Genomic DNA, 27856 nt, shown 5'->3' with positions numbered 1-27856 from the left:
CAGAATTAGAGCAGCATCTGAATGGGGAGATGACTAATGCTGCTCATGGCCCGGCTCACTGCATCACCGCTCCTGCCTGAGCACTGAGGGGTGCTGCAGGGCTCTGTGGGCCCTGGGCAACCCGACCCACTCTACTGAAGTGGAGTGTGCCATAAGTTATTGCTGTCCCTCCCTCCGTCCTTAAGCACAAAAGCTTTATTGGCACGGAGCAGCCTTGCCTAAGCACAGAACGTTGAGCAACACGGGGCTCCCATCATCTCCCAACGCCGCTGTGGGGCCACTCCTCCCCCATCCCACCCATGCACTGAGGGCCCAGTGGGGTGAGAGCCAGGGCTGCCTGCAGGCAGGAGAAGGAAAATACATGGGGAGCTGCGAGCATCAGCTGCTCTGCACATCAGCTGCTGCAGCCCTAGCCAGCCCTCAATAGATCTCCTTGATTAAAACATGGACACAATGAGTCCAGAAGTGCCCACCTTTGTCAGGGCTGCGTTGGCAAGGTGCTGGGAGCCTTGGGGCCACACCTAATTTGCATCTCATTTACACAGCTGTTCATTAAAATTGATGCTCTAGGACACGCTATCTGCTCACAGAGCCTACGCCCCACACAGCCACCCCAACCCCTCGGGTCGCAGCCGCCCTTGGAGGGAGCCCCATGAGGAGGCTTTGCAAAGATCTGCTCTGCTCCACACACGTTCCTCTCTGGATGAACCGTGCATGAGAGGAATGCTGCTTCGTAACAGCGATTGCTCCATCCATCGCTTTTCCCCCACTCCATCCTCAGGCACGAAGGAGCAAAACTCACTGCTGCAGCTTTCATTTTCCCCACTGAGCTTTCCTCAAAGTGCAGTGCAGCCAATGAGTGCCTCCAAATGAGGTTACACCACGGGGTAAAGGGTCATTCCCAGGGCCCTTGCTCCACCAGCCATGCAGGCTGGAAACACTTCTCTTGGCTATACTCAGTGCAAGCAACTGCACGGTGTTCAGTGATGAAATTAAATCCCTTCCAAACAGTACAATTTTAATGCCACTCAACATAAAAGATAACAGCAACATGATACGTGAGCTCAAGTCTGTAACGCTTCAGAGCTTTTTTGGATGGGCAGCCCCCAAAACAGAAACACCTCGACCTGATGCAGGACTCACAGGGCTGCTGAGCGCTGGAATGGGATCAATTAGCCATGAGATGAAAAGTAAGTGGCTGTAGAAATGCCTCCCTGCCCCATTCCCTGTTACTGCCAGGAAACGAGCAGCCAGATGTAAGTCAGCCCAACATCAGCACATCAGCAATATGAGTTTCACAGCAAGAGAACTCCTAGGAAGTGTTAATGTAATGAATGTAGAATAACAGCAACACCACAATACTGCTTAAAAAAATTGTAATACTCAAACACACTCCAACTCTTTTCTCAATATTTTATGCAAGCCTCAATGGTCCCCATCAGCTCTTAGCTGGAAACATGAAAACCACCCAACAAATGTGAACTTTGCCTTGGTGTCTCTCCCCGTGTGTCTTCCATCTGCCATAGTTTATCTGTGGCTTTATTTGCACCCAAGGCAAGAAGAAATGGATGCATGTGTGTTCACAGAAGTGAACATGTGGGAATGGTGCACCAGGTAGAAAGACCCGCTCAGATTATGCCAACATCCCAAACACATCCCTTCCTCCCCCAGACCTACGTATCAACCACCTCCAAAGGCCCAGGAGGCACTGGCTCACCATTACGCACCACAGGGAGAGGTGGGAAAAGACCTTTTTCCTCCCACTCCCAAAATCTTACTGCATCTTTTCAGTGCAGACCATCAAGGCCAGCAGTTGATTTTGTATCCTCCAAAGCAACAGTATTTTACTGCATCCAATTATGCCAACATAGCAAAAAAAACCAACGAAGCCGCATCCCAGCAGACATTGGTGCCATCCAAAAGACCACAGCACTGGACAGTCCTTCAAACACAAGGAACCACGTAAGAAATGCTACAGCACAAAGACCTACCTTGAAGTCGGCCAGCTGCTGGTTGATGGTCTCAACCTCCGTGCCCACCACCCACTGCAGAGCCTCACTCTCCTCCGCCGCCGTTGTCATGTGGGTCAGCTCCTTCAGCCTGCTGTAGAAGTCCTCAACGCGTGCCAGCGTGGTCTCCACCTGCTCCTGCCGGCTCCTGCCCCTCTCGGTCAGCTTGCTGCACTGCTTGCTCAGCGTCTCCAGTTCGCGTTTCAGTCCTAATAGATCGGGGCTCCCCTCATCCTCAAGCATCTTCTTGCATTCGCTTTCAGAAGCCTCAATGTCAGCCTTCAGCCCCTGCAGTTTGCCCAGGAACGTGCGAACGTCCTCTGCTTGGGACTGGAGGCTGTCGGCGTCCCTCCCAGTGGGCCCCATTCCGTCCAGTTCGTCGTCGAGGTCCGCCAGCTGCGAGAACATCTCCCTCACCCGCCCCGTGAACTGGCCGATCCCTTCCAGCTTGCTTTCCATCAGCACGCAGCAGTCATTCACTTTCTGCCTCATTGCTTTGAACTCTTCCTGAGCCACCTCCGCTTGGCCCAGCAGCTGGGAGCAGTCCGACCCATCGGGAGCGTCTTCCACCAGCCCCCGTGAGAAGTGCTTCAGGTAATCCACCTGCGGCTCCAGCGCCTGCAGCACCTCCTGCTGCGCCCTCAGCTTCTCCAGGTTCTTGCTGCTGCAGGCTTGCGGCCCCAGCGCCTCGAAGATCTCCAGCTGGTGCTTGGCCCCTTCCAGCTTCTTCTCAACGTTCTTGAAGCTCTCCTGAAACTCCTTGAGCCTCTGTGACATCTCGTCGATAGAGCCTGTCTTGGCCTGCAGCTCCTCCGTGATGGCGTCCATCTCCTGGTTGATGGCAGCCTTCTCATCACGGATGTCGTCCTCGTCGCTCTGCGAGGCGTCGATCAGGATGTCGGCAGCGCTGTTCAGCATCTCCAGCACCGAGCGCCGCTTCTCCACGTCGCCCAGCAGGGCCCTGGAGCGCAGCAGCGTGGCCTCCAGCTGCACCGGGTCCAGCGTCACCTCCAGCTCCGACATCTTGGCCTTGCAGTCCTCCACCCAAGGCAGGAGGTCCTCCGCGTGCCGCTGGTACTTGTGGGCTTTCTGCAGGCAGTCCTTCAGCTTGCAGTGCCTGTCGGCAGCCCGCTTGCTCAGCTCTTCCCAGTGCGTTTTCAGGCTGACCAGTTGGTTTTGCAGAGCGGTCTTCTCCTCCCCAGGTTGGACGGAAAGCAGCAACGATTCCCCCTCAGCCACGATCATCTCATAGGAGCCACTGTGTTGGTTGAGACTCTTCTGGAACTCCTCTTGCTCCTGAATTTGGCTCTGGAGCCTCTCCAGTCTAGCAGAAATAGGCTGGCTCCGAGCTTGCTGGCACAGTTTGTCATCGAGCCAGGTCCTGAGTTCATCAAACATATGCTGGAACTGCTGGGAACTTGCAAGCGCGGTCTGCAGTCGGTTCATCCGGTCGGCTGCAATGGAAATAAGATTAAAACGCAACAATTAAGCTGGAATCAAATAAGCGAAGGGCAATTATTTAAAATCATCTCAGACGCACCAACTGTGTTTTGATTAACAGGAAGGAGTTTTCCATTGCATCACTAGCATTGCTCACTGGTTCATGAATGTTTTAAGCAATCAGTACAGATAATGCAGTAGATCTCTGCAGCCCTGACCGATTTCTAAGTGCCACCTCTTACAACGCAGAAGGGGAAGCCCAACCTGAGAGTGGCCATGAGGTCTTCCCTGCCCCCCAGTCTGAAGTTGGGGCACAGCTGTTTTGTTCCAGGTGCAGTGCATGCCACCAGTGGGACTGAACTCTCCAGGCTCAGGTATGCCTGGAGTGAGAAATCTCCTGTGCTTACAGCCACTTAGAACACCACAAAGCACCTCAGTGCTTTCCCTGCTATTCTTAGCAACCCAGTGAAGGGTGAGCCCTTTGGCAAAAAGCAAGGGGTGGAGTTTGACCTCTCAGCATCCCTTCTCACACCTCCGTGCTGTCTCACCTGCCAGGTCTTCCAGTCCTTTGAGAGGAAGAGCCACCGTTTCAAGCCGTTTCCGCAGCTCATCTTTGAGATACTGCTCCCCAATCAGAACAGACAGGTCGTCACAGAGCGTCTGAGCCTCTGCAATCTCCTCCTCCAGCTGCTCCAGGTCTGAGCGGATCTCGCTGGTCTCCTCCAGCTGCTGCTTCACGGCGTCGGGCTGCGTGCTGACGGCAGACTGGCTGCTCAGGCGCTGCCCGACCGCCTTCACCTTCTCAGAGAGGCCCTGGAGGAGCTCCTGGTACTGGGTGCTCTTCACTATGGCTTGGTCAATTTGGCTGGAGCGGGAGTTGAGGCGTTCTGTCAGCTCGGACCATTTCTGGTTGACTCCTTGGAGCTCCTCCCGCACTTGGTTGGTGGATGGGGAAACATCCCCGGGGCCGGTGAGGATGCTCTGAGCTGCCTGGTTGAGCTGCTCGTGCTGTTGTCTGCGAGATTCAAATTCCTTCAGCATAAACTGAAACAGAAATAACATAAAAATGTTTGCATGAAACTGACAGCTCCGAGTACACACAGTCAAAACAAACCAGACCTCCAAGGGCTTCACCCAGCCCACAGAGCCCCTAGGAGCAAAGCAAGATGCTCCTGGGATGGGACGGCAATTGGGCAAGGCAATACGGTGACCTTGCAACTTAAAAAGCTGTGAGTCTGTGACTGCAGTGATAGAGCACTTTGCTTTCTCTCTTATTTGTCCTATTGCTGCATAATGTAACATAAACCAGTTAGATGGGAATCTAATTATGTTAACCAGGGCCTTTCATTTCGTGACGCGGCCGGCCGCTTACGGACATGGCAGAATTTGGAAGCAGTCAGTAGGAGCTGGCAGCCCAGCGATGGGCAGCATCAGCAAGTCCTGCAGAGCATCAGCACAGGTCTTGTTTAAAGCAATTTCACTCTCCAACAGGGGCCAAGTGATTCACTGATGAGTCAGTCCAGAGCAGGGAACCAAGCACTGCACCTCAACTTATCCACAGCAGTTTGCACTCAGCAGGGCTTGGTGGACTTAGGAGCAGAACCCTGAGATCACCAACCCTGGAGGTGCTCCAGAACCATGGAGATGTGGCCCTGAGGGATGTGGTCAGTGCGCATGGTGATGGTGGGATAGAGTTGGACTGGTGACCTTAGACGTCTTCTCGAACCTGAATGATTCTGTGGTTCTATGAGTGGGCATGGTGGAGATGGGTCAACGCTTGGACATCGTGATCATAGAGATCTTTTCCAACCTTCATGATTATATAATTCTATGAAGGAGTGCCATCTTCCACCCTGTTGACGGACCACAGGCAGCACCTCTTTCTTCACCCCTAACCCATGATGTAGGACCAGCTCACCTGGACCTGCTGCTTCTGTGCGTTCAGCATGTTGGGATCGATGGAGAGGGGTCCCAGCACACTCATCATCAGCTCCTTCTCCATCAGCCACGGCCGCAGCTGCGCCTCGGCCGCCTGGAAGCTGGCCAGCTGGTTGGCTGACTCCTCCAGCTTCTGCTGCCGCTCGGCCGTCGCCTGGCTGGCTCGTTCCCACCTGCAGTCTGCACAGAGCTGGTGTTGGTTGCGCTCCCCTGGGCCCCGCACCCTCCCCGTGGTTCACCCAGGAGTCCTCTGGCTTCTCACAACTAGCTCTGGTCGCTCTCCATCTAAGAAGCCGTTACCCATCCCTGATGGTCTCGAAGCTCACAGAATAAACCTCACAGGCAGCATGTCTGCAACGTAGGCGCTGCTGCCACCAGCTCGTCTGACCTTGGAGAGCCCCCCTCACACCTCTGGCTCAGACACGGCTCCGATAAATGGATGCTCCCAGGTGTGTCAGCCCTCAAACACCACGTTCATATCTCCTGGATGGAGAACTCCATAAACGTGTTCCTGCCATTTCAAAGCAGGGACTTTCTGGGCTTCTTTTTAAACACATTGCCTTGTTTAGTCAACATTCAATTACCTGCAGTAGCCTTACTAATGACCAGAATTTCATATCTAGCAATGCAGCTTTTAATCAAAGTAATCAACTCATGCTGCTGGCGCTTTTTTTTTTCTTTTTTAAAGAAGTAATTTAGGGAGACAAGTCTTTAAAATATACATCCATCATAGAGATTTCATTAATCAGAACAGAGCTTGTCTCTGGAACACCTTGTGCACCAGACAGCTCGGAGATAAGTTCGCTATTTACTGAATTCTAATTAGAAGCGACTGCTCTGCTGTGACTTTGGAGTCGTCCTGCAGTCCGGAATCACTTCTAATGTGATGCTTCAAGACAGAAACCTCATGACAGAGCTTCAGGCACTTACTCAGGTCTTCCTGCATCTTCTTCCAGTTTGCTGCTTCTGGAGAATCTGGATATTTCTCCAGCAAGCCAGAAAGTGCTTCCTTTACCTTCTGGATCTTTCCAGAATTCTGTTCCAATTCAGCCAGAAATGCCTGGAAAGGGACCGTTGGAACTTTGTTAGATATGGAACTTAGTGCAAAAGAACAGAGTCACTGAGGGGGAATGAAGCAGCAGCTACGAGCTGGAGAAGAACAATTTCTGCTCTTTGCACTTTAATGGAATCGCTTCATTTTTCAGCGGCAGCAGCACAAGCCAGCTTGGCTCCCAGAGCACCACGGATGGGGAACAGCTTCCCACGAGGAGCTGGGAGGGCAACAACAAGCACTGCAGAGCCCAGTAAATGCCCGAGAGCAACAAGTGTGGGAGCAGAGGGTGGACTTCTGCCCCACCTCCTTGGGGATGCCCCAGGGCAGATCCAGCACTTCCAGCTGGCCGCAACAAACCCTGCTGCTGAGGGCGCTGACGCCGGCTTCGCTCTGAAGCGGTTACCTTGTTGTGCTCGGCCTGAGCCCGCATGGTCTCCGTCTTGGTGGGTGAGGAGGAGGCTTCCAGCTCTGACAGCGTCCGCTCCTTTGACTCCAACCACTGCAGCACAGCGCCCGCCTCCTCCTGCACTGCCTGCATCCCCTCCAGCATGGCTGAGAGCTGCTGCAGGCGCTCCTTCAGCGCCGCGCCGAGACCCTCGTACTGCCGGCTGACGTCCGACACGTCGCACTGGATCTCGGTCAGATCTATTGCCAAAACAGCAGCATGGGATGAGAAGCGCGGCCCCACAGCACGGCGCTGTCAGGCACAGACTCAGCTCTAGGCGGTCCAGCTGAGCTGCACTGTCACTCACTGCCATCGCATCACCCCAGCGCTCTCCCCCAGCACCACCAATGTGTGCTGACAGTCTGCAAACAAAGCAAATGTCCTCATGTCCGTCAGACTGATGCAAGCTGAGCCCCACTGCTGCAGTGTCACTGCTGAGACGGTGCGAAGCAATATGACACCGAAATACCAAGCCATTTTTATGCACCTATTATCTCATTGAAGTGGTGAACTAACAGCAGATATCGCACAATAATTAAAATTGCTCTTCAGTCGCAAGGAGTGGAAGGCATTACAACCCCTGTGAACCAATAGATTTAACTGCAGGCCCTGCAACAATCTCCATCTATCAGCCCTGGCACCATCTGACGGCGGCGGGGCAATGCCTGACCTTCAGCCTGACCCACATCCACACCGTCGGTGTCACCGAGCCCATCTGCAGGCTCCTTTCACTTCGACAGGATGCTGATGGTGTCACACTGGGGCTGATGTCTCACGGATGGAAATGCACAGACAAAGCGGGTGGGGACGCGGCCAGCGGAGCGCTCTCACCTTTGCAAGTGTGGAATCCATTCACGCTGCCCAGAGGCCCTCCCACTGCGGGCAGCACAGAACCTGGGCGGAGGGGACGGGGACAGACAGGGGGACAAGACAGACATGTTAGGGCTGCGTACAGCAAGCAGACAGGAACACAGTGTGACAACACAGCCCTGTGGCACTGAGCACGCTGATGGCACCTGGGATGTGGCTCTGCTGCGCACCCCGCAAAGCTGCTGCCCTGAGCGTGATTTTGTGAGCTGAGGCTTTGCAATGCCTTCACCAGAGGGATTAGCTCCCCGGAAGATTAATTCCCTCTTATTCTCCTTTCCTTACGGAATGAAACTGTTTAAACCTTCCCTAAAGCTCTGCTAGGAGGCACCACACGTGTCCCCCTTTGGGAAGCGCTGCAGACATCACACATTTTGAATCAAAAGGGGATTCTTCAGAAACGCCAGCTGCTCCCTTTCTGCCCCTCCTGGGTAACAGACTGCAGCTTCCAGCACCGCCCCAGCTTTGTAAAGGGGAAGGGGTCCCCTGTGCTGGTGGTACCACGCAGTGAGCCTCGCAGGCATGGGATGAGCCAGCCCCCATGAATCCCTAAACCTGACCTACATCTCCCCTCTTTTAGATATTTGACAGCGCTCTGAGAGAGAAGCTGACCTTTGTCTGGTAATGCATGCCAGCTCCTGGTTCCACACACCCTGCAGGCTGTTCTTGGAAGTTCCCTATTGAACTGTTCATCAAGTTAACCCCAACAAATAAGCACAGACTGGACATTCCCATAAAGGCCCATCAGAGGGGAGAGTCCAGGGACTTGTTCTCACAAGCTGGAAGACAACTTCAGCTGGTTTCCAAACAAACCAGACATAATCTCATTGCTTCACAGACTCAAAGCCAGAAAGGAGATCAGTAAATCATGCCTGAGCACTGCAGCCTCCCAGTCCATGTGGACATGGAGTCCACACCTGGATATGAGCCCTGGACCTCCCTCAGCTGAGCACCAACACAGTGCTCACTATAGGGCAGCCCTGGGCACCGAGCTGCTGTGCCCAGTGCTGGTGGGCTCAGAGCACACAGCTGATGCACAAAAACAACAGCCTGACTGCTTGCTGGTCTGGACCACCTCTGAAGTCATCTCAATTTGGTAAAAAGGGGAAGTAACCATTTCTGGCTCAATGCAGGCTAACAGAAGCTGCTCGTGGAGCTCCATGAAGGAAGGAGCCCCCCTCATGAGCAGGGCTGCCACTCACCCGCCTTGGTCTGACTGTCGGGGGCCGTGATCTCCACAATCAGGTTCTCCAGAAGGGTCCCCCTGTGGCTGAGCTCCTCCACCTGCGGGGCCTTCCCTGACCACTCCTCCAGCAGCTCCTGTGTGGGGGCAAAGGCTGCAGTCAGTGGCTGCTCCAACAGCACTGCGTACCCATCCCACAGAGCCCTCATGCCAACCCCATGCTGCAAGACCCCAGTGTAGCCCTGGAATTGTTTGGGTCCCCAGGACGCGTCTTGATGTAAGGCTGCCTTTGATGTCTAGGAAGGAGAAGCACACGGCAACAAATCCTAAATCCCTGACAAAGCAGGGGAGGAGGGAAGGGAAATGTGCTGTATGTGGGAGGACCACTGCTCTGCTCCTTCTGCACACGAGGGGATGTCCACACACGGGGGGTTGCAGTTCAGCAGGGAAGCATCACTGAGAGCACAAAGCACCCACAGGACGCTGGCCCCCAAGATTTATTCCCCACTCCAACATTTTCACAGCAGCTTCTCCAGCTCCCTCTGCCCACCTGGACCCGCTGCCTGCGCTGCTGTAGCTCCTGGGTGCCCAGCGAGGTGTCCACAGGTGGCACTTTGCCCTCGCTGTCCTTCAGCCACTTCCGCAGGGCTGCCACCAACTTCCGAAACTCATCCAGCTGCTCCTGGCAGGATGAGGCGTCCCTTTCTCTGTGAGTGAAAAGGTTTGGGGCAGTCAGAGCTCGTGCTTCGCCTCGCAATTACCGCCGCTTGAATGCAGCACAGTTGTGTCTCCAAGAACCCAGCTTTTTATTATCAGCAGCAGATGCTGCTTAGGAACTGTGCGCACAGTGCGGGCCAACACGGGGCGCGGGGCAGCCTGGGGGCTCACACTGCCCAGGGCTGGGAGCAGCCCACTGCATGGTGCAGGGGTTAGTATGGAATTCTGCTGTTCTTGCCCCATAACCTCCTCTGCAGTGAGGGAGCTGGTGGATGTAGCCTGCAGCCCCCCCAGAGACAAAGGCAAGCTGCTGCTCCAACCCTACTCGTGCTACCAGGGCTGATCCAAGCTCAGGATGCCGCTAAAGCACCTCTAACCCAATGCCAGGGACCACCCTGCTCTGCTCCGTCACCCGCGATGCCCCCACCCCGCTCCCACAGGATGGGCTGGGCAGCCCACGCGCTCGGAAATGTGCGAACGTGGCTCTGCAGCACCGGGAATGTTCCAGCCGCCCCCAGCCAGGGCTTTTTATAACGTGTCAGCTGCAGAGCTGCGCTGCGCTCCCGGCGTGGGATGGGGAGGCAGGAAGGCTTTGCTTGTGCCCCCCTTGCAAAAAGGAGAGCTGACGGGGCCCTGCTCAGGCTGTGAAGGCTCGGGGGGTCAGACTGAGGCTCACCTCTCCTTTGCCACCTTCTGCAGCTGCAGGAACTCCTCCTTCAGATTCTGCAGCTTTTCCTGTTGTGCAGCAGCGCCGGGCACAAAGCCGCTGGCACCCAGCTCCACTGCCAGCTGCTCCAGGGCAGCCAGGTCCTCCTGGTGCTGCCCCATCTCCATGTTCAGCTCCTGCCAGAAGCAAAGGGTGATGCTGGCTGTGCCCCCAGAGGATTTGGGGAGGGAGATGAAGGGGATGGCCCTGGTGAGCTGCAGACCCTCTGCGGGCAGCACCGTGCATTGTACCAGAGACAGAGAGACGGGCAGGGCTCAGGACCACTGCTCCTGAAGCTCTGGCTCAGCACGTCCCTCAACCGGCTGTAGCACCAAATCCCACTCCTCCCTGCCCTTTCCCTGGTGCTGGCTTGAGGTCACACAGTGAACATGATGGGGAAAGCCAAACTGGCCCAGCATAGCATGAACATCTGGTTTTACATCAGCAGGAGCTTTCCTGCATCTGTGGGCAAACCATGCCCCCCAGGACCGCACTTGTAGGGAACCCGAGTGAAGAATCCGCACAGTCGCTGCTGGCCACCAGGACTCAGTGCTGTGTCACATCCTGTGCTGCACTTGCTGCCAACACTTGGGTGTTTTGCTTATTAACTGATGGAGGCTTTAATTGGTAAAGCCTCACTATATTTGGATCGGCCCCTAGGAGACTGATCCTGTCAGAAGTTTGGGCTGGCTCCAAAGAAATGCCATTCCCATCTCTCACGGCTGCAAACGGCCTCAGCTGCTCCAGCCTCGCTCCCTTCCTCAAGCAAGCAGCAGGTTCCTGTGGCCCGGGAGCAGCGGGGGCTGCGTGAGCAGGATGCAAACCCCACCGAACCGCAGCAGCCAGGAGCCATGCGCAGGCAGAACCCACGTCCTCCCTCGGGCAGGGGAAGGCACAGCTCACCTGGAGGTGCTGGGAGAAGTGAGCGATGTCCCGCTCTGGCTGGTTCCCGGATGCCAGCATCCGCGCTCTGCTCTCCATGAACTGCTGCAGCTTCTCCGAGAGCTGCTCGTACTGCTCCACCTTGGGCAGGAGACCCTTCAGCACCTCCTCTTTCTCCTGCTGCTGCTGGCATAGCCTTCCAAAGCGCTCTGCCACCTCTGCCAGCTTGCCCTGCAGGGCAGCAGCCGTGCTGCCATCCGCTGTCTCCGCAAAGCGCGTCACCATCTCACGGGTGGCTTCCAGGCAGCTCCTCTGCCGGGCGATGTCCTGCTTCAGCTTCTGGTGGGAGCACACACACAAAGGATGCCACGTTAGGAAGGAGAAAACCGAGCAGGCACAGAGAGGCTGAAGTGCCCCATGGAACAGCAGCACGCATTTGTGGGTGCACCCTCCCCGGAGGTGCTTGAGGGGCAGCCTGAACTGGTGGGAAGCAATCAGCCCATGGCAGAGCTTGGGACCGGATGGGCTTTAAGGTCCCCTCCAACCCAACCACGCCGTGGTTCTGTGATCTGGGGCAAGCAGCCTTACCGCGCTGGTGGCCAAAGAGTCCTGGATGGTGGCGGAGGAGAGCGCACCCGGCTGCTCTGTGCTCAGACTCCTCTCAATATCAGCTACTGAGTGCAGGAGGCTCTCCAGGCTCTCCTGGACACTCTGGGACTGCGCGATGGATTTCTGCAGCAGGTCTGAGCGCTCGGCCATTTGCTGGGAGAGGATCTGGAAGCGGCTCACGATGGTGTCTGCAGAGACCAGCAGAAAGTGGAGCAAATGGCACAGAGCTTCCCACTGAGCATTCAGAGAGCAGAGAACACCAGCTCTTGCTGACCTCAAAGCCCCCATCACTGTGCCTCCACCACTGCCCCGTGTCCCCCAGATGTGACAGATCATCCACCCTCATTGCTTTTCAGTCTGTTCCCATCCATCCCTGCCACACCAGCAGCTGTTCCCTGCTGTTGCTGTTTTACCTGTTGTTTCCTGAATATGCCCATGGTCAGGGGCCGGCTCTCCTTGCACCTCCAGCAGAGACCGAGCTGCTTTCTGGAGCTTCTCCACTGGCACCTGATGCTCAGCAAGGTTTCCCTGCAGCTGCTGCTTTGGCACAAGACAAAGTCGGCAGTCAGACACATAGCATAGTAAGAGACCCTCACCCATGGGGAACGTGATGCTCCATTTAAACCCTGAGGATAAACCCTGTTCAGTTAATCAAAAAATCCTACAAATGAATAATGTAGGTCAGAAGGCTGCAGGCAAGCCTTGGGGGCACTCACAATGGGGGAATTTCCTCCCTACATGTCCCCTGGGACATCCCCTCTGGCCCCTCATCCTCATGCTCAGCACCCCCAGAACAGCCTGGCTCCAACCTGCAGGTACAGCACTGCACCCAACAGCAATATAAGAGCAGCTTGAATCTCTTCCTTGCTGCTGATGTCCAGCACTGAGGCTGCAGAGCAGAGGCTGTGTATGTGCTCCAGCACTCCCCCAGGAGATGACCTGAGCCCCACGCACCCCAGTGCTGGCCAGCTGCTCCTGGAGAGCTGTGGGATCTGAAGAAATGCTCTCTGACAGCAGCTTCCCAACCGCAGCTTCGCTGTCCTCCAGCCACATCTGGAGAGACTCTGCCACCTCCTGGAACTGCTGGTAGTGGTCCAGCAGGGTGCTCAGGTGGGAGCCGAGCTTGGTGCACTGCAAGGGAACAAAGAGACACAAGGGAAGATTGCACACAAGATGAGAGCAAACAGAAAATGCCCAGGAATCCCAGGGTTTGCGAAGCCCTCCACGTACCTTGGAGTGCAGCATGGCGTACCGCTGGCTGGCATCCTCCAGCTTGCTCCTCACCACGCTCCCAGATGACCCCGCATCCCCAGCAGCTCCCTCGGCATCCAGCACCTTCTGACCCGACATGGTGACGAAGCGCAGGTCGCCTTTGTGGGAGATGACATCTTCAGAGAAGCTGCCCTGCTGGAGCAGCAGCTGCCGGAGGGACGCAGGGTCGCCGTCCCCTTTGCACATCCCCTCCAGATCCTGCTCTGCTTGCTTCAGCCACGCCTCGAACTCCCCGTGGTCCCGCAGGAACTTCTGCAGCTCATCCCGCAGCACTTGCACTTGTTTCAGCTGCACCTCGGAATGCGCCAGGGCCGCCGCATAGCGCTCCTTCAGCTCTGCCAGCCCGCCCTGCAGCCGGGCCCTGTCCTCCCCGGGCAGGCTGTGGCCGTGCTTGTCCAGGAATGCCTGCGCTGCCTGCGTCGCCAGGATGACGTCCTGCTGCTGGGACAGCAGCTCCTGGTGCTGGGCCTGGAACACACAGCCAACGTGCAGCGGTGACCCCCGTGACATTGCACCTGAACTCCCAGAGCACGTGCAGACGGATGCAGGGAGGCTGTGTGTGGGGCTGAGCCCTGCATGATGCTGCGGTGCTAATGAGGCAGGACAGATGTAACCCCTTCTCATTAAGGGCACTGTTCTCCCATTATGGTGCCTGGTGCCAGCCCCACCACTGCTCACCACGCGTCCTTCAGGTCAGGCAGGGACTTTCCGTAAGGAAAACCACCCCAGCATGTGCTCTGAAGGCCAGACCTATCCATCACCTAACCCACCCCATGCACCACAGACAGGGAACTTTGCGTGGATGAGACATCAGCTCTGACCTTCAGCCCCTTGTACTGCTCATCCAGGCTCTCAGCAGTGCTGGCTGCTCCCACCAGGTGCCCATCAGGGACGTCCTCTGCACCCTTCCCAGCTCGCTCAGCAGGGTGTGGTCTGTACTGTGGGAGCTCTCCCTTCTGCTCCAGCGATGCCACCCAGGTCAGGAGCGCATCGATCTTACTGCTGTTCTCCTGCAGCTCTTTGGCAGCTTTCACCTGAAATCACAAAGGCTCTGGGTAAGAATGATCCCTTTTATCCACGTTCAGCAAAATGCTGCTTCTCACCCCAATGCAACGTGGGGCCACAGGCAGCCTCCACCCCGGAGAGCTGTGAATACATCTCACAGGTGTGTGGAGGTGCTCAGTGCCACCCTAAGGCTCAACCAAGGATGCTTTGTGACCACACTTCCTCCACAACTGGGGCAATGCGAGGGCAGTGAGAACAGTGCATCGTTTGACTCATTCAGGGCTTCAAGTGAGCCTGGTTCCATCGAGCAGCCCACTGCTGTCAGCCAGGCACAGGACTGCAGCTCCTCACACGTTACCTTTTCGGTCTCCTGCTGCACTGCAGCAGTCACAGCACTTTCCAGCTCCTTCTGGGCCATCTCTGTCCTCTCCTGCAGGGACTGGTACTGCTCCTTGGCACGCTGAAGCTTCTCCTGCAGTACTGCCAGCTCTCTGGGCTCCATCTTCGCCTTGTTCTCCTCCAAGAACTCCTCTGTGCTTTTCAGGACGCTGGCAAAGGAGGCGGCTCGGCTGTGCATGCTCCTCTGCAGCTCCTGGGCAGGCAACAGCACGATCCCATCAGGGCATTCCCAAGGCAGCACCAACCCTCCCAGCGTCCTGTTTCAAAGCACCGACCTTCACATCGCTTTGCCTCTGCTGCAAGGCAGGCAGGTCTCCTTGGCTGGCTGCTCGCTGCTGCTCCACCAGCGTGTCCTCGGCCGCTGCCAGCCAGGAGCTGAGCTCGGCCAGGTTCTGTGCACGGGCTGCCTGCTGCTCCTGCAGCGTCTGCGGTCAGAGCAGAGGGGAGAGAGCCGTTAGTACCGGGGCTGCACCTCGCTGTGCGCATGGCTGAAAAGCAAGGCACGAGGTTACAGCTGGAGCACCTTCCTGGAGGGGACGCAGCGCAGAAACTGGCTTCTGCAGCTCTCCCTGGGCTCTCTCCCCCTCTCACGTTCACACGCTGCAGGAATGGGGCTGAGGTCCAAAGCCCAGCACAGTGCTGGGGGACCGCAGCGCACATCTGCCACCACTCAAGCAGGTGTCTCTTGTTTTGCTTTTTAAGAACCCCATCCATATCCAGTTTACGCAGCCCTCTCCTGGGAGAGCGCCATCAGAAGTTTCTGTGCCTCTTCCATCCAATGTTCTGAACAGGAAAACTGCACCAGAAACTCAGCTGAGGAGAGGTAACAGCCTGGCAGTGGGCAGCACCACTGTGGAGCCCCAGCTGACCCAGGGCTGGCTTTTGGACGTGGGGTTGGAGAGGGAGCCCAGGGGAGAGGAAGCGTTTCTGCAGCTGACCCAGCTCCCACATTTTGCTGCCGGAGAACCACAGAAGCGCCTGTTTGAGCAATTGAGCATGATGTGGCCTGAGAGTCCCTGCACCATTTCTCTTCCCTTCCCCACGGGAGGTGAAGGTTTGTGTTTCACTGGGCATTTCAGCAACGTGATGTACAAACTTGTGCAAAACACTGTGCTTGCGTCTCACAGTCATAAGATAAACAACAGAAGCAAACTGAAAGAGCCTTCTTAAGAGCTCTTCCGCTGCAAAGCGAGTTCTTCCTGGGTTAGGATGGGCGCACACTCAATCTGAAAAAGCAAAGCAAACTGGTTAATACACACACACACTCCAGATGGGACAGGCAAGAGTTACAGAGAGCAACTGTTAATAAAACCACATTAATACTGTCTTGAACAGGAGGATCCATGCAGTGATGGCGCTGCTGGAATGCAGCAGGACCTGGGGACTTGCTTTTGCAGCTGCTGGCTGCCTTGGTGCATCATCAGCAATTTCTCTAGGTCAGCAAAACCTTGCTTGTGCGCTGACAATAGGACATGAGGACCCAGCTGTGGTGCCAGCTCCACACAGGGGTTTCCTGGTGGGCTTACAGAGATCAGGGCTTGTCCCGCCCGGCCCAAGATACAGTGGCAGCAGAGGACTGTGCTGCCCACAACCTCGGGAGGGCTCGGCCTTCTGCAAGGAAAGCAACTTTGCACCTGGGAACTATGTGGCAGGAAGAAGAAAGACTTTAGAGGAAGCTCATGACGTGCAGAGAGAAGTCATAAACTGAGTGGCATGCAGGTGACATCCCAAACGAGGGGCTCAACGCACGCTCCTGTGACTGGAAAGCGCTTCAGCGAGCAAACTGCAGGCAGGAAGATGTCCCACAACCTTCACCTGATCCGTCTGCTCCGCCTGCTGCAGACAGACCTGCAGCACCTCCACCTGCGCCGCCACGCGCCCCGCCAGCTCCCGGAAAGCCGTCTGCAGCTCATTGAGCAGCCGCAGCAGCTGCCTGCTCTGCTGGGGGCTCAGGTCCTGGGCGTGCTCCGAGATAAGGAACTGAATGTCGAAGGCGGTGGCGTCGAGCTGAGACTTGGTGTCAGCAAGGGGCTCGCTCAGCTCCTGGAGGGAAGGGAAAGGCCTGTCAGCAGCCCCGTGACCACACAGCCTTCATCCCCTTGGTTTCAGCTGCCAGCATGCAGGAGATGCTGAGCTGACCAAATCTTGAGAGCTGCCACATGAATGAGTGTGGGGGGTCTGGGCTCCTCACGGTGCTGGTGGAGAGGTGTGACGGAGGGCTGTCAGGGCCCCCCAAGGCAGCAGCTCTCAGTCCCACGGGAATCCCATGGACCTCTCAGCTTCCACCACACACACGTGCAGTCATTCCCCAATAGGCCAAAGCAGATGGTTCACACTTTGTGGAAACAAATTACTTTGGAGCAAACACAGCATCTCTGCTCCTTCTGTGACAAAGGATAACAGCAAACCCACCGAGGCTCCAGGAGGGAAGCAGGATTAACAGCTTCTCCTCCGCACAGAGAACAGCATCCTCATCCATAGGGAAGGATTGGGGGCATGGCCAAGGATTGGGGGCATCGCCATGGTTACCTTATAGCGTTGGAGGCAGCGACTCAGACTGCCCACATCCAATGTGTGTTGGTAATCGCTGCCGTCCAGCGCCCGCGCCGTGCCGGACACCCAGCACAGCAGCTCCTGCAGCTTCCCCTGGAGGGTCTCATGGTGTGCTGTGATTTCAGCCTGAAACGCAGAAGTGCCCACTTTACACATGGAGCGGGGAGGACAAACCCCGGCTGGGCAGGGCAGTGGGACAGAAGGCAGCAGGGACAGCCACGGCTCTACCTTCTGGGTGTCTGCTGCACCACGAAGGTTTTGCAGCCGGGACTCCAGGATATCACTTGCGGAGCTCAGAGACTTCTGGAGGTTCTTGGCATCCTTCTCCAAAGCTCTCAGCAGTTGCTCGGGGACTTCTTCAGGCGGGTTGGCCACGATCCGCTTCACAGCGTCCAACTCCTGATTCACTGGAAAGCTGAGCTCCCGCAGCTCGGCGCCCAGGGCCTGGGGCAAAACAGCATCGTTACGGCTCCGATACGCTGACTTCACCTTCTCACTGCTGAACTGACAGCACTGCAGAGGTTTTGAAGAACCAGCTCCAAACTCTGCACGTGTCTGCTGGAGAGATTCGCTGCAACTGACCCGTCCATGCAGCCCCGCTGGCTGCCAGCACTCGACTACCTTTCTCCAGGCTGTAAAACTCATTTCAGCCATGCTCAGGGAGTGCCAGAGCAAGGCACACAAATGCTGGGGCTGTGCTCACCTCTGCCTGCTGCAGCAGTGTCTGCAGCACATCCAGGTTCTGCTCCGCCGGCTGCACCCGTTTAATTCTCATCTCAATGTCTCGCAGCATGGAGAGATAGGAGATGAGCTTCTCGTCGTGCTCCAGGCACATCTTCTTGCTGAACTTGATCTGCAAATCCGACGGTGAAACAAAAGTTCAGATTTAGAAAAAAGAGAAAACAAATGGTTGTAATTTTGAAAAGAAGAAATCCCTTGATAGCATTCCATTTCAGGGACTTTCCACTTGCTGGCCTTATCTCCAAGATTTACTACAGGAAAAATAAAACACATGGGTTTTTTTTCAACACAAGCTTAGAAATGGCAAGAGATCTATTGTGTTACAGTAGAAGTGCCAAAAAAAGGCCCTACTTATTAGTCATTTGTAAGCAACGCTCAGCAAAAAGAAGCCACAACGAAGTGATTTCAGTCATACATCACTGCGTCGTTTGCCAAATCCATTGCAGCTGATCCTGTAAGATCAAACCCCAGACGCCCATCCTCATGTTCTGACCATCCTCTATTCTGAGCACCAGGGGCAAATCACACACAAATCATTCAGAACCAGCATTGAAATAGCAGACAGCAGTACTGTACCTGGGCAGGTCTGGCAGAGTCGCTCGAGGTCTCCAGCAGCTCTCCCTCCACGATGACAGGCAGGAGCAGCCCCCGATCGCCAGGAGCCGCCTGCCGGGGCTTCTCCTGGGCTGCCTCTCCTTGGGGCACATCCCCCTGGGACACAGGGGCGGTGGGCACAGCAGCTCGGCCCATGCTGATGGCTGCTGCTTGCTGCTGTGGGGGGGGGGTGCAGGTGTCCTGAACTTCTGTAGGTTCCTCTCTGATGATCAACTCGTCTGGTTTTTCACCGACTGCAACAAATGCATCACTGGTGATTTTCACTTCAGCCTCCTCCTGGCTCAGCATCCCCTCCATCTTCAACGCCGCAGAGGAATGCGGACCCTCTCCGACCGCAGCTCTCAGCACCGCTGCTGCTTCCCCTGCTTCTGGGGGGGTGGGGAGCATCTGGACCCCCGTGATCTTTGCTGCATCTTTCCCAGGGATTGGCTTTGCTTTCCCATCCCTGCTGCTCTCCATCTGCTTTTGCTTGGCTGCATCTTCTGCCCACCCAGCAGGAAGCTCCTTGCTGGCAGCCTCAGGCTTTGGTCCTGGAGCTCTTGAGACAAAATCCTCCTCTTCCTCCTTCCCTGGAATTTCTTTGGATATTGGAATGGGAAGGGACTGCTTTTCTACAGAATGTTTCTCCAGCTGAGCGCTGTCTCCTGAGACACCAATCTGCTTTGTTCTCTTTTTCCTGCTTTTTTGTTTCTCGGCAGGTTTTAGCTCAATTTCCCCTATTCCTTCCTGATCACCCGGACCTTCTGCCTCCAGTGTGGGGGTCTCTCCCACAGCTCTTCCACCTGCAGGCTTTTCTCTTGCCGGCTTCACAGGGAGATCGGCCTTGCGGGATCCTCTGGGCGTTGTAGGACCCAACCCCTCCTTTCCCAGACCCACAGATTCCCTGGGAGTTACCTGTGCTCCCTGCTCCCAGCTGCCCACCCTCTCCCTTTGCTCAGAAGCTGCCACTGCAACTCCTGCCAGAGCTCCGTCCGTGCTTACAAACCCTTTCCTCCTCTCCTTGCTGTCCTCTGTGCAGCGAAGCTCTTCCTCCAATCCCAATACCTTCCTTGTCCTCAGCTCTGCTGCTTCCCCTCCTGCTCCTTTCCTCACACGGGAGCTGCTTTCTGCAGTCCCCGTCTCCGTCGCCTTCATCACCACCTCGACAGAGAGGGATGCTGCACCCAGTGCTGAGGATCCTGGAACCATTTCGCCCATTTCCCGCTGCTCTCTCACACTCTCCTCCGAAGGCTCCAGAGGGATCAGCTTTGGTTTCCCTCCTTTTGCTGGGGAAATCACAGCTTTGGAGCTGGCTTTGTGCTCTGTGCCAGCAGACACAGCAGCACCGCTATGCAGGACCACACCTTCCTCTTTTGGAGACACCTCCTCCATCTTTTCCTGGGAAAGCTGGGTTTCATCTACCATGAGGGCCTCAGAGCCATCGTCCTCCACCGACATCTGCGCCTCTTGAATAGCAGCAGCTAACCTGTGGCCAACCAGTCCCTTTTCAACAGCTTCCTCTAACGCCAGCCTTTTCCCACTGCCAGCGTCCACAATTCCCCCGGCCCTCAGCTGCCTGCTGCCGATGACCGCGGCCATCTCCTGGTCCAGCAGCCCCCGCTGCAGGGCGGCCTGCAGGGACAGCCTGCTGCTGACCGCCCCCTCCACGAAGCCCCCGCTGTCAGCCTGGCCCTGCAGCAGCCGCAGTGTGGGCAGGGGGTCGGCCCTCCCCCGCCGCAGCGCCTCGGCACACGTCAGCGCCCGGCCCGACGCCTCGTCCCGCACGGCTCTGAAGGGATGCACCTCCAGGTACCTCTGCCCAGACTCGACGTCGATTTTGCACTTCTTTACCATCTCGGCGTAGGGCACAACCATGCAGCTCTCGGGGTCTACGATGCCATGTTTCAGCTCCGGGGAGGACAGGGCTTTCTCCACCACCTCCTGGGGCAGCAGCCCCTCCTGCGCTGCCCGGCTGAGCGCCATCCTCTGCCCAGAACTGGGATCGATAACGCTTCCAGCCCCAGCCTGGATTTCTTGCACTTTCCTCTGGAATTCTGGACTAACAATCCCTGCTGCCACCGCCTGGGGCAAGGGCAGCTTTTCCTTTGTCACCGGGTGGGTGCATTCCTGCAGGCAAACGCCTTCAGCCTGCGTGAGTTCATTCCATAAATCGCCATCGATCAAACCATGCTTCCTCGCGTCACTGACCGAGAGCCTCATCCCGGACGCGTGGTGAAGGATCCCCCCGCCAGCAATCTGCCTGGTCAACAGCTGAAATGCTTTTTCTCTCTCAAGGAGCCCTCTTTCAACAGACTGTGCAACAGTCAAAGGCTGCTTGGTTTTGGGATCCACGATCCCGCTGGTCTCAGCCTGTAAGCTAAGGAGCTTCTGCCTGGTGGCCTCATCGGTGCTTTTCCCTTTGGAAGCCTTCTCCAGCTTGACCAGCTCCTTCTGACTCGCTGGCTCTATGAGCCCAAGGTTTGAAGCCAAAGTGACTGACACTTTTTTGCCACGTTTCAGGTCGACGATGCCCCCGGTAACCACCTGCCCCTCCAAGAGCCTCATCGCTGTCTCCTTGTCCAGAAGGCCAATGGCAGCAGCGTCCTTGACGGAGTAGACAAAGTTATTGCCCGGGTCCAGAACACCACTGATGGCTTTGTCAGACGTGAGCACCTTCTGAAGAAGCTGCTCATCCATCAGACCTTCTTCAATGACATCCTCAGTGGTTAAAGATTCACGTGTGTGTGAGTCAAAGAAGCCACTGAACATCTTCATTTTCTCCATCAGTTTCACAGCCGTGTGGCCGGGCACCGCACCGCAGGCCACAGCTTCGTTCAGAAGAAGAGTTCTGCCCATCTGCTCACAGAAAATGCCGCCGCTCTGGAGCTGCATCTGCAGCATTTCCAGAACATCCTCGTCCTGTTCCAAGGGCTGTGGCAGGGCTGCCTCACCAACGCTCTCACCACCCAACACCTTTTCCCTCGGTCCCTCTTCCACATGCAATAGGCTCGCAGTATTTTCAGTGCACTCCATTTGCTCAGCCTCCGCAGCTCTGGTGAGCACAGCCTCCTCTCCTCCCAGAGTGCCATTCTGAGCTGTCTCCTCATTCAGTAAGTGAATCTCTCCAACACCTTTTCCCTCTAATTCAGGTTCCTTCGCACCCCGAGATCTCCCTGCTGCGACTTCCAGTCTCTCTCTGCTTGCACTTATAGGCACCACCAAATGGCTCTCGCTTTTCACAACACCTGCCCCTGTTTCCAATGCCCTCTTCTGATCTTTGATGTTTTCCACTCCATCTGCTGCAATGGGTTTGGACTCTTCTGCTTTAATGATCATTTTCTCTGTTTCTCTGAATCCACTGCCAGAGCTGCAGGGCTGTCCTGGCATGGATAATTGTACCTGATGCTTCTCCTTGCTTGTAGAAGCTATTTGCTCTCTCTCAGGTTTGGCATCAGTTTCACTTTGGGCAGTAACCCGTTCAGTACAAACCTGCCCTTGCTCCTCCACATGCAGGACATCTCCTGCATGGTCCAACAGGAGCCTTCCAGGTCCCATCACCACCTCCCCGTTCTCCAAAGTGGATCTGGGTGGCAGGATCTTTTTGCTTCCTTCCTGCGGAGGAGCGAGCTGCAGCTCAAGCTGCTGCACAGCCACACCGTTGCAAGGCTCTCTTTCAAGAACTGCAGTTTCCCTTGTCTCTTCAAAGCTCTCATTCTCTTCCAGTGGGTATGCACAGGATCCATTTGCTTGGGTTTGGATGAGGTCTTTAGTGAGGTTGCTCAACTCTCCATCTACTAAGAGCAGCTTCTGCCCATCATGGATGTTGATGTAGCTGTGGGTCATCAAGTGGAACATCAGCTTTTCATCACCACTCCTCAGCTCAGGGTCCCTCTGTCCCTGGTGCCCTGCAGGGCTCCCTCCAGAGGAGCTCCTACTTGCCAGCTGGGCGCTGCCCATCACATCAGGTATCACCATGGATTTCAGCTTCTTTGCCACATCTCTTTCTAAGATGCCGTGTTCCACTGCTTTCTTCCAGGACAACACCTCAGTGGTTTCTGGTATAAAGACAGCCTTAATGAGCTGCCTCTTCCTGAGAATCTTGTAAGCCAGCTCTGTAGACAGGATCCCTTGCTCTAAAGCATCTGCAGCTGGGACAACCTCCCCTGTCTCCGGCCACAGGAGCCCCATGAAGGACCGGAGGGATTCCAGGATCACCAAGGCAACCCGTGGTGCTACCAACTCTTTCCTTACAGCTTCATCAACTGTCAGTCTCTCTCCTGTGACTGTATCAATGATGCCACCTGTCTGAAGCTGCCGGATTAGAAGCGTGCATGCCAAATCCTGATCAATTAAATTATGTCTCACAGCCTCGTCCACAGCCAGCCTGTGCCCTGTCCTGGGGTCAACAATGCCACCAGCAAAGAGTTGGGCTTCCAGCAGCCTCACCATCACCTGTCTGTCTGTCAGCCCTTCCTGGACAGCACGGAAGATACTGACTTTTCTGCCTGATTTCAGGCTCACCATCCCACCTGCCAGCTGCTTGATCGGGAGAAACCTCAGTCCAGTGTCTTGGTGGAGGATGCATCGCTGCATGAGCTCAGATAGGTTGATTTTCTCAGCAGTGTTGGGGTCAATCAAATCCTTATTACTCTCCAGGTGGGACAGCAGCCTGGTGTAAAGCTGGGGAGGAAGGAGCCTCTCTTGCATAGCTTTCTCCATGCTGATTCTGCCCTCATGGGTTTTAAAGCCACCGGTGACAAGTTCAACCTCGAGAATCTTCAGCCCAGTGCTCTCGCTAATCCTCCCCTCTTCTATCGCAGCAGCAGCAGGTAGGAGCTGCCTCCCTTCACGTCTGACCTCATGCACCTGCTGGAGAGCATCCTGCAGCTCCCGCAGCACGTGGAACGTCCTGAGGTTGATGATGCCTCTTGCCAGACCTTCCTCCAAGGAGAGTTTTTCACCGGTCTCTGGAAGAACCAAGTCGGATGTGATCACCTGAGCCTCTAAGAGGACGAGGCCGGTCTCCTGATCTATAAGACCTCTCTGCATTGCACCAAAGACAGGGAATATTTCTACTGTCCCAAGATCGATCACTCCCGCCACTGCTTCGTTGGCCTGGAACAGAAAAAGAAGGACAAGAATCAAACCAAAATCAAGCATTTCCAGTGCTCAGATTGCATGAGGTCAAGGGAGTAGACCAAAAAAACCCCAAACAGGCCCAAAAGCTACTCCCAAAGTGTTTGAAGTGCAACTCCAAAGGTATCCCAGCACCCACATCGGTGCATTTCATAGCTTTCAGGCTCCAGCAAGTTTTGATGCTCAGCTAGTCCATCACCAAGGGCAGCACCAAAATGCTTCCAACATCCATTACCACCAGTAATGCAGCAAAGCAGCAGCAAGCAGCAACACCCAGAAGCGTTCCTAATGCTCCATGGAGCAACAGGGAAGGAAACTGACACAGACACCAAAGCTGTTCCACAACTCAAGCTTTAAAAACAGAAAGATGACACGAATCCCACTTCATACTAACAGGAGAATAACCCCAGAAGATGTCCCTTCAGGGTAGGTAGGAACCACTTCCAGTGCAGTTTCCACCCTGACTCCTGCCGTGCTCAAATCCTGCCCTTTAGTGCCAGGCACCCAGGGAACACCACAGGCCTTGAGCTCCCAGCAGCACTGACCAGCCATGCACGGGGGCACAGGCACTGCCCCTGGCATGCACAGCAGCTCCCCAAGCATGTCCAACTGCTCTGCCCTATGCCAGCACCTAGCTGTGCTCTGTGGGGTAAGGGAAGAAACAGAAAAAGTTGCACGTCCCAGCACAGGGACGGTGACAGGCTTGGGACTTTGGTACTTCTGGAGGGGCTTTTTTTGCAGGGAAGGTAAGAACTAATGGCAAAGAGTAACATCACTGCGGACCTTTGGATTTCTCCCAGCTGGTGCAGAGTTGATTCAAGCACTGTGTTATTTCTGTTGGGGTAGGGAGGAGTGCTTCTGCACCACAGAACCCCAGAAGCAGGTGGGGCCAGCAGCCCACGCCCTATGAGCAGCCCAGTGCCCCCAGCATAGAGCAGGAAGGTGTGCTGGGAACACCAAGCAGCACCGCCAGACTCAGACACACACCTTCAGAGATGAACGAGCCATGGAAAGACAGAGAAGAAGAGGTGAAAGAGAATGATAAAGGAGGAGATGGGAGGAGGGGAGTAAAAGGCTTTTACTTACCAGAGTTGCAGGGTGTGCCTTGAGCAGTTAAAGACAGAGCCTTATGGAGCAGTTCAGCCGTATCACACACAGTGTAAAGCTTGGTGTTAGCGTCCAGCATGCGACCGTTTTGTTTGCAAAAAGAACCCCCCACACAGGTCGTCCTCTTTCACTCTGTGTGTTTTGTTTGCTTAAGTCCCGGAGGGTTAGTTAAACTTGTAAGCAAGGATGTCAGTTAATCTTAAAAACAGTTGACATGAAACACAAACTGTACATGGACACATCATGCTCAATTCAGCGCACTCTGCTTTGCTTTTTTTTTTTTCTTTTTAACTTTATAACGTCTGTCTGACAGTTGGATGTTTCCAGCAAGCAAATGTTAAGAGTCCTTTGTGCTCCCTGTACAATGAAGCAACTGCACCCCATGGCAGCCACGCTGCAGCCTCGTGGACGGGCCAAGGATCTGCAGCACAGTCCCAGCGCCGGCCCTCATCCCATCTCTTGGGCTTTGAGAGCGTGAGTGAAAGCTGCTCTGATGGGAGCCCGCCACAAGGACGTGGCCTAGAGAGGGCCGGGCAGAGCTGCACACCACAGCCGTTTTCCTGCCCACGAGGGAGGAAAAGGGAAGGAGGGAACAGACCGAGTGCCCTTCTTGCTGGCAGGCGCCTTCTGGCTGAGCCACAGCCCAGAGCTGGTGGGACTCACATGGAGACGCCAAAGCGCTGGGGAGGCCGACTCGAAGGGAGATGCTGTGCTGGGAGGTGGCGGCTGCAGATACAGATCTCAGATGAGTCCCTGGCCTGCTAGAACAGGGCTTCGCTCACCGACCCAGCACCAAAACCAGATCTGAGCAGGTCATTGCTTCAGGGTACAGGGAGCCAGCAAGCAAACACACAAATATATCCGCCGACACATGTATATACACTTATAGAACACGTACAGGTATATCTGAATGACTGCAGACAGCTGGCACAGAGGCAGGAAGATGCGCCCAGAGCACTGGGGCGTGCAGGGCACCAAGCAGCCCTGCAGGGCTGGTGGGACAACACAGCCCTCCACTTGGGGGGGTCTTCCTTCAGCCAAGACCCCAACAAAGCCCTCACCACGCCGTGAAGCTGCACAGGCAATGTGCTCTGCAGGAAGCCTCCTGCTTGTGCCTCCAGCCCTCCCCGTCAGAAGGGCATCACATGGAGGAGGCAGACTGCTGGGGAAGCGCTTTCAGGACTGAAGACCGTTTACCTCGTTGCCCACCATGTGAGCAAGCCAACCCTTTTTCAAGCTCTGACTCAAAGTATTGCAAAGGACAACTCAGTGAGCTGCACCAGGGCTCCTGCTGGGCCACCAGCCGCCAGGCCAGCCCCAGGTGAGGCCTGGACAGAAAAGATGGGAGGGCAATCACGTGCCAGTGGGGAGCCATGTGGCACACAACCAAACAACACTTTTTTCAGTACCTTGTGCTCTGTCTCCTGAGCCAGCTGACTCTGCAGCTGCTGGAGCTGCTCCGTGGTGTCAGTGCAGAGTGCCTGGTACGTGTCCTTCAGTGCAGCGACCTGAGCAGAAATCTGATCCTTCTCCTGATGGGAAAGCCTGCAAGGGAACGGGAAATCTCTCACGGGAGCTCCACAAAGTATTTGCCAGCTCCACAGAACAGACATGATCTTCTCCTGAAGGAAAAGGCCAAACCCACCATGAGTCCCTTCTTCCCACTGCCCTGCTCCTTGCAGGGAGAGTAATTGTGCTTGGCAAAGGCTGACCAGCATTATAATGACCAAACCCCCAAATTACCTGGCTGGATCACCGCTGAAGTGTGTAAGTATTGTCTCAATAGTATAAACGTTTCGTATTTCATAGCTGTTGTTGCAGATGAGAAAAAATGGCCCTTTGCTGTGTGGAAATCAGGCGCTGGACTTCAAGGATGCCAGCCCATCAGTGCCCACCCCAGGGTAACTCAGCTTTCCAGCTGCTGCCGCCACCTACCCCTTCCTCAGGTTGCACTCACTTGTGGTTGTGCTTTGCCAGGAAGATTTGTGACGTTTTGATGGCCTCAGAGACCTGTTCCTTCTTTGCAGCCAGCTCCTCATTGAGGGCCTGTTGAAAAAGCAGAAGGAAGCTTAATTCAACTGTGGAAAAATAGCAGAAGTTAAGCAAACAGCCTCATGGTTGCCTCCACAGGGATTGTGGTCATGAGGGAGAAAGGACTGCTCTCCTGGAAGCCGAATAACGCAGTGACACCAAGAGTACAGGGGACATGTAACGTGTGTGGGTCAGAGGTGGGCCCAGAAGGTCCCTGCCTACCTGCTGCTCTGAGATGGACTTCTCAATGTCTCCCAGCTCCCTGCTCCGGGCAGCAGCTGTTCTGCCTTGCACGCTCTGCTTCAGGCCCACAGCCCAGCCCAGGAGCTCCTTCACCTTGTCCACATGCTCTTGCTTCTCTTCCTCCACTACTTTCTGCAAATCGAGGAGAAAGAAGAGAATTGTGTCAAAGGGGTCCCAGATTTCCAGAGTCTCTCAGGAGCAGCACCTGAGATGCAACCTGAACGTGGGACTGAAAGCTGAGGGCAGATGTTAGAGAAACAGAGCAGCAACCCTGGGCTGCTAGGAAGAGAGTCTGAGTGATGTGAACGCAGCTCAGCTCCATGCAATGCCCTCACCTCCTCCTCCTCCAGCCGCCGCAGGGCATCGCTGATGTACTTGACGTGCTGCGTGGTCAGCGTTACCAGAGCTGTGTATCGAGTGCGCAAATCCATGAACTGCAAAGGAGAGAAGGGCAGCACATCAGCCACAGCCAGCAGAGCTGGTTGCACTGCTCTTCACAGCACATGACATGGATGCAGCATCCTGCCCTGGAAAGATCCCCAGCATGGCCCCACTGATGGCAGCAACGCTGGAGGGGAGGGACGTGGGCACGCACTGCATGCTGCACAACACTGGAGCCGAGGGGACACTCTGGTCACGGACATGGGGCGGGTGCTCAACTCTTACGAAGAGGGCTGCTGGGATCTTTAATATCCACACGGAGCAGACAGGGCCTCTAAAGGTCCCAAAGATGCACACACAGTGATGCTGCATGGTGCTCCGGTTATTTACCTCGCCGAGCCGACCCCGCTGCATTTGGCCCAGGGGTTCCCAGCAGTCCAGGTATTTCATACCTGGTGCTTAGAGCTCTAAGCCATCCTCTCTGGCTATTGGAAAAAACAGCGAGGGTGGAAACTGCATTTATCCATCGAGATCAGCAGAAAGG

At 55.6% G+C, this 27856-nt stretch overlaps 1 protein-coding gene across 18 annotated transcripts in view; it reads right to left on the bottom strand.

The window, feature by feature from the left end:
- Nucleotides 1–27856, bottom strand: part of MACF1 (microtubule actin crosslinking factor 1) — a 114346-nt gene that overhangs the window by 40458 nt on the left and 46032 nt on the right. For 13 of the 18 annotated variants that reach the window (XM_090123808.1, XM_090123807.1, XM_090123802.1 and 10 more), the window contains 26 exons: nt 27267–27365; nt 26911–27063; nt 26615–26703; nt 26067–26202; nt 18397–23529; nt 17783–17932; nt 17308–17523; nt 17056–17205; nt 16336–16569; nt 14802–14951; nt 14486–14719; nt 13944–14156; nt 13081–13590; nt 12805–12981; nt 12264–12387; nt 11830–12038; nt 11263–11580; nt 10330–10496; nt 9487–9643; nt 8956–9073; nt 7718–7780; nt 6845–7086; nt 6318–6447; nt 5368–5567; nt 3998–4493; nt 1992–3463 (listed from right to left, as the gene is read on the bottom strand). In XM_090123808.1, coding sequence (XP_089979934.1) covers nt 1992–3463; nt 3998–4493; nt 5368–5567; nt 6318–6447; nt 6845–7086; nt 7718–7780; nt 8956–9073; nt 9487–9643; nt 10330–10496; nt 11263–11580; nt 11830–12038; nt 12264–12387; nt 12805–12981; nt 13081–13590; nt 13944–14156; nt 14486–14719; nt 14802–14951; nt 16336–16569; nt 17056–17205; nt 17308–17523; nt 17783–17932; nt 18397–23529; nt 26067–26202; nt 26615–26703; nt 26911–27063; nt 27267–27365 — 11340 coding nt within the window. The remainder of the gene's footprint in view (nt 1–1991; nt 3464–3997; nt 4494–5367; nt 5568–6317; nt 6448–6844; nt 7087–7717; nt 7781–8955; nt 9074–9486; nt 9644–10329; nt 10497–11262; nt 11581–11829; nt 12039–12263; nt 12388–12804; nt 12982–13080; nt 13591–13943; nt 14157–14485; nt 14720–14801; nt 14952–16335; nt 16570–17055; nt 17206–17307; nt 17524–17782; nt 17933–18396; nt 23530–26066; nt 26203–26614; nt 26704–26910; nt 27064–27266; nt 27366–27856) is intronic. The other 5 variants (XM_090123806.1, XM_090123809.1, XM_090123805.1 and 2 more) reach the window with 3 other exon arrangements.

This window comes from Phasianus colchicus, chromosome 24, assembly GCF_987193195.1.
Source record: "Phasianus colchicus chromosome 24, bPhaCol1.hap1.1, whole genome shotgun sequence".
NCBI classification, from domain to species: Eukaryota; Metazoa; Chordata; class Aves; order Galliformes; family Phasianidae; genus Phasianus; species Phasianus colchicus.
The sequence above is the reverse complement of the archived record's forward strand: the minus strand, read 5'-3'. Positions and strand labels throughout refer to the sequence as shown.